General features: G+C 38.5%; 1 protein-coding gene across 1 annotated transcript; it reads right to left on the bottom strand.

Annotated features, from left to right (window-relative positions):
* Positions 1 to 1,367: 1,367 nt before the first annotated feature.
* LOC130994332 (uncharacterized) lies at positions 1,368 to 2,804 on the bottom strand. Its single transcript, XM_057919379.1, has 3 exons — positions 1,899 to 2,804; positions 1,735 to 1,830; positions 1,368 to 1,649 (listed from the first exon to the last, which is right to left on the bottom strand). Exons 1-3 carry the CDS (start codon positions 2,478 to 2,480, stop codon positions 1,368 to 1,370), a joined length of 960 nt encoding a protein of 319 aa, XP_057775362.1. The 5' UTR covers positions 2,481 to 2,804.
* Positions 2,805 to 6,359: the final 3,555 nt, after the last annotated feature.

The raw sequence follows: 6,359 nt of genomic DNA, 5'->3' as shown, positions 1-6,359 counted from the left end.
GATGTCATTATCCTCTATCGGATACGAGTACTAATACAGATAATCAAATATCATATATTAACCGCTATCACCCAAGATACAGAGTACTCAAGTTACTATATAACTCTCGCTCATAGTAAATCAAAGTGATAAACGAATCAACATATATATCTGAAATCTTATTAGTATTAAGATCATATAAGTTACCGAGACCTTGATTCTTCACTTAAGTCAGATAGAAGAATACATCTCACTCTGGTCCTATCAATACGTTATGACGTACCAGTATAGATAAGTAGTCAAGACAAACTACTTCCATCTATACCGCAGCTTAAACCAATAACTTGTCCTAGAGTTATTTCGACTGTGATTATATTATATCTCTTAAGGTTATTCCAATTATACGGTCTTCTGTGATCTACAACACACCATATAATCTACTTATATAGAGATAAAGAACATACATTTGCAATCATGAACACAATCAGATAGGAGATAAAATAGTGAATACAGGAACCAATGTATACAAGCATAAAAAGTTTTTGCTTTCAGTATACAAATCCAACAGAAGATTCTATGGGTGTCGAAATTGGAAGGTAAATCAATTGCTTATCACTCATTTTGTTTTTGCCCTAAACATGGAATTAATACTCATTTTCTGATTTCACAGACCCGGAATTGTGGTTTCTTTGATTGGTATGACGAACCAATGTGTGAAAGAGGTCGGGAAGTTATAAATGCATTGAAGAAGGAAAACACCAAGCTTGTAAAGCTGCATGAAACTTCGAAGCCCCCCATGGATTTGGAAGCTGAAATTGATCATCTTTGGTCAGTGATTGCAAGTTGGAAAGAAGAGTCAAGGGGTGTTAGAAGGAGAAGCCGTTTTCTTTTCATTTTTCTGATTATTTCATGGTGTGTGATAATCAAGCTTCTTATATAGCATGAACTTTGTGAAATGCTATGGAAATTATCTGTAAATCTCCACTCTATTTTGATGCTATGGAATGATGCTTAATGTATCTTGCTGTTGTTAATTGAATGATATAATCTCCCCTGGTATATTATGAATTTTCAATGTATCGTGTTTTTGTATCATAAGCATTTGATACTAAGGGAATATAGTGCTTTACACAGAAAACTAAATGCACAAACATAAGCTGCAAATTCATTCCCAACAAACATAAACACCAAATTTGCACAAACATAAATGCACAAACATAATCACCAAATTTGCTGCAAATTCATTCCCAACAAATTCAAGCCATAGTCATAAGCTATGAGTTTGAAAAAAAAACATAATATGGAAGCTCATTGTCTAGCTGAATTCCAAAAACAAACAAAAGAAAACAACCCAAAGCTCTGTCAACACACAAATTCTAAATGTTAGCTCAACTAGTGGTTGTTGAGCCAATAGTTGAGATAACATTCTTTTCTCTTGGACTCCTTCTGAGGACTTGTTGTTGCTCCACAGCCACTGTCTGCACTCTTGGAGCTTTGAATGGTTTTGTTGGTTGTTTCTTTCCCTGCACTGTGTCTCCAGTGGAGCTGCCTTCACCTCTCTTTCTCTTTTGCTTCTTTATCTCTGTTTCGTTTGGTATTGGGAACCTTGTAAATGGATCTGCTTCATTTTGTGTGCCTTCATTGATCACAATTGGTTGTGATCCTCCAAGCTGTGATCAGAATGCATTCACTCTCAGCAATGGTTCTTGAAATCATGAAAATCAGTTGTAAACTTACACTAATAGACAAACTTACATTTATAATCTGCTTTCCTGTCTCCATCTTGACATATAGACCAATTCCCCTAACTTGACCTTTCTGCTTCTTGCCAATGTTTGTGGATGTTGAAGCCTGTGATTGGTTTTGTTATGGCAGTTATGTTAACAAGAACTTTAATGCAAGTAAATTATGTTTCATACCTGTGTAGGCCTGTTAGGGCAGTTATGTTTCTTGTGGGTTGCACTTCCACAAATGCTGCAGTGTTGTGTTTTACCAATCCTTGACAATTTGTGTTTCAATCTGGGCTCATTTGGAGCTCTTACCCTGTTCTTCTTGGACCTCCCTATCTTTTTCTCAACTGGTGGAGCTTCAATGCAATCTTTAAACTGATAATCCCAAAGTTTCTTCCCAGGTATTGGCTGTATAGCATTCTCATAAGCTTTCCTATACATCGAGCTATGGTACCATTTACTCATCACAAACATAGGGTCCAACTGGCTTGAGTGAAAGGCAGCTATGGCATGAGGGCATGGGATGCCACTCAAATCCCACATCCTACAACTGCACTTCTTAGTATCTATAAATACTATGTGCTTGCCATCTCCCTCCTTCACCTCATAGCCATAGTCACCATTCCAAAGAACATTACAATCTATACTAGCTGCCTTATTTGCCTCAAACAGTTTAATTGCATTAGGGCACCATTCACTCTTCCAGTGATCAGCAAGCACTTTCCTATCCCTTATCCTACTCATTACCAACATCCTAATCTCCTCTAGCATTTAAATTATTGGCTTATGTCTAGCATCAGAAATACTTGAATTGAAAGACTCACTGATGTTATTATCCACCATGTAGGTTGAACACCTTGTGCTTTGATAGGCTCTGCACCATCTTTCAGTAGGATAGTGGAGTAGATCCTCGGCTGCCTTCTTGTTTATAGCTGAAATCTTGGCCAAATTCAACTTGTACTCTTGCTGAAATGAGCTCCATGCAGTAGTCCAAAACCGCTTCTATAACTCCTCTCCTCTCCACTTCTTACTCCAGTTGGCATAAATATGCCTGGCACACCACCTATGTTCAGCTGCAGGAGTCACTTCCTTCACAGCCTCCATCAATCCCTAAACATAATTGGAGTAGTTAGTTGTCATTCAAATTTGACAGCAACAAAAGCAGTGCAAATAGTCATAAATACTTACCTTTTGCATATCTGACATAAGAGTCACCTCATCACCTGTTCCAAGGTTGAGCTCCTGCCTCAACCATCCCAGAAACCACCTCCAATTGTTCTTGTTCTCTTTGTTTACAACTGCCCAAGCAATGGGCACAATTCCATCATTCCCATCCTTCCCAACTGCTGTCAACAGTACACCAAATGTCTTGCCTTTCAAATGGCAACCATCAAGAGAAATTATTGGCCTGCAACCCCCTATCCAGTTCAACCTACAATGTTCTAAGAGGATAAATATTCTCTTAAAAACTCTCCTTTGGTTCTGCAGATGCTCAGTGGATAGTTGGAGTTCCATCTTACTCCCAGGCATACATTCTTTCACAATGTTACAATAGGCAACCGGCCTATTGAACTCCTCTCTATAGCTACCCTCAAGCTTGCATATGATTTCTTTTTTTGCCCTTTTACACTTGTGTAAACTGACATGAAGCTTCAAATGGTCCTTTACATGACCTTGCATGTCCTTAGAGGTGAACCTAGGATTTCTGTATATTGCATCTTTAAAGTACTTAGCCAAGTATGTTTGACTAGCACTGGGGACTTCCCTCTGTTTGCAGCAGGTGTGATCTGCCACAAGAGTCTTGATGACTAGCCCTTCAATATCCCCATCTTTAGAGACATGCATGAGAAATGGACATGATTGGTCATTGATGCAAACCACTCTAATCCTAGTCTTTTCATTCTTTATGAACTTTAACTTGTACCCAAATTTAACAACATATGCATTGATTGATTCCCTAGCCTCCTTTGCCCCTGCAAAGGTCATTCCTAATTCAAAACTACCCTCATCTCCTCGTTCAACACTCCCAACCAACTGCTCTAAGATTTTAACCTCATCATCACTCTCCCAACACTCACTGTATACAGATGAATTCTCATCATCACCATGCCCTCTCCCTTCACCCTCAGCCTCATGTCTCTCTACAACCTCAGATAACTTATCACCCTGCTCACCCTCTTCTATCCCAGCCCTCTCTCCCTCTTCAACCTCAGGTAACTTATCACCCTGCTCACCCTCTTCTATCCCAGCCCTCTCTCCCTCTTCAACCTCAGGTAACTCATCACCCTGCTCACCATCTTCTACATCACCATGCTCACCCTTTTTTATCCCAGCCCTCTCTCCCTGAGTATTATCTAGATCATCACTCTTCTCACCTTCCTTTACCCAAGTTACCTCCACTTCCTCTAATCCTATCAAGTCATTTAATTGTACCCCAGCATCAGTATTCTCAACCCCCTTATCAAGAACTTCATCTTCTTCTAAAAACATCTCAAGTGGTACAAAAGTAGGCATCATATCAATTTCATGATCTGCAAATAAATTTATCTCTTCATACCCAAGTAATTCTAGGTAATCAAGAACCTTATGACACTGTTTAGGATTTCTTAGGGGAACTAGACCCTTATCAATGGGATAATCTACGTCTGCCGCATACACTAGTTTAGGTTTAGAACCATAACAGTCCTCAAATTCAGATACGATCCTATCTAAAGTCATTTTTTCTACTGAGGATTTAATCTTCTTATGGTTGTAACCGTCATACATCCATTCACCATTCTCATCATTTTTTTTCCATATACCCCACCAATTCAAAATAAATACAACTTCAGGATTCGACATGCTGCACAACAACAGGAACAAGTAACAACAAAACTTATGTTACGCTTTCATACACCAAATGAAAGATAATACGAAAGCAACCATAATCTCAATCCCACAGTACATGCATGTTCTGGAAAAAAAAATTGGAGAGATATAGATTAGCCATTACTTACCTTTTTTCCAGAGTTTAGTTCGATGTAAATTAGAATCAGTGATAGGAACCCTTCTTCTTCGTCGATTTGCAACCAAAGAACCCTTCTTCTTCGTCGATTTGCCCTCTGCAACTCTTAGTTTTGGAATGGAATGGAAGAAACTCTTCGTCTCCTCTATTTTCATACAAAGCCCGCGCATTGTGGTTGTTGGCGGTGGGGGCTAGCGAAAATAATAAAAAAAAAATTTGAAGACGGCGTTAAACGCCCGTCAAGGCTTTGGACTTAATTGCACCCTTCTTCCGGGACTTTGGGGAGGTCAACGCGCTTTGACCGAGTTTGGGGGGCTAAAAGCTCTAGGGGTGTACTACAGGGGGGAATCTGCACCTTTGCCCATTAAAAAAATAAGAAATATTAATAATATATTTTTTTATTTTTTTCTGTCGGAAATGCATTTTTTCCCCACGACCGTCGTCAAAATTATACATATAACTGAAACAAATATGCATAAACATAAACACAATCAAATATGCATAACGTTGGATAGAAATATGCATGAGAAACGATAGTTTACGACCCCTCTGGTGCCTCTCGTTGTTGTTCATCGCTGCCATAGTTATGCATATAGTTGAATACAAATATGCATAACTTTGGATAGAAACATGCATGAGAATATATGTCTCGTCACGTACTTGTCGTCGCTGATCACCTTACAAGTCGCATAGTATTATATATATTTATGTGTAACGTTATACATAATGTTAATGTATACACGTATTTGTGTTCAATTATACTACTGTCACATACTCCCTCCGTCCACGATCAATGTTTCTCAAATTTTTGGGTGCGGATTTTAAGAAATGTTATGTGTTGTAAGTGGAGTTTGGACCCCACATTAAAAGTGTTATTATAGAGTAGTGTTTAAAAATGTGTGGTGGGGGAGTGAAGTTTGGGTCACACATTGGTAAATTGTGTTGTGAGTAAAGTTTGGGTCCCACATTAAGCCCATGCATGTTTTGTTGAGTGTTTTTAGAGGTTGGAAAGGGAATCAATTAATTGAATTCATTACTCATTGTTTAGTTTGGATAATAAGGTAACCACTACCCTTACTTAGGGGTAATCCAATCACCCAATTTGTTATCCCTCAAAATAGAGGGAAACAAAAGAAAGTGAATATCTTACTAATGATTCATTGTCATTGTTAAACCAAACACTCAATAAAAGTACTGTTTATTGTTGTCATTCCACCCCTTTATTTGATTTCATTCCATTTCCACTCCTCTACTCGAACCAAACGACCACTAAAGATGTTATTGTGGAGTATTGTTTAAAATGTATGGTGGGAGAGTGGAGTTTAGGTCCTACATTAGTTAATGGCGTTGTGGGGTAGTGTTTAAGAATGGAAATGAAACATTTCTTGTGGATGTATTAAAATGACAAAAAGGGAACATTGATCATGGACGGAGGAAGTAGTATTTGCTATGGCATCCCTATGGCCAGTCCACATTTGTGACGGCTCTACAACATCTAAAAATTCTCTGTGTTCGGGCTCGACAAATTAATTGTCATTTGACAGATTATTGAAGGCTTGCTCCATTGGATCTACGATCATCTCGCCACGAATGAAATTGTTGATGAGAAAGCATGCCATGATTAGTCTATTTTGAATCTTAACGGG

This window comes from Salvia miltiorrhiza, chromosome 7 (assembly GCF_028751815.1).
Source record: "Salvia miltiorrhiza cultivar Shanhuang (shh) chromosome 7, IMPLAD_Smil_shh, whole genome shotgun sequence".
Classification (NCBI taxonomy): Eukaryota; Viridiplantae; Streptophyta; class Magnoliopsida; order Lamiales; family Lamiaceae; genus Salvia; species Salvia miltiorrhiza.
The sequence above is the reverse complement of the archived record's forward strand: the minus strand, read 5'-3'. Positions and strand labels throughout refer to the sequence as shown.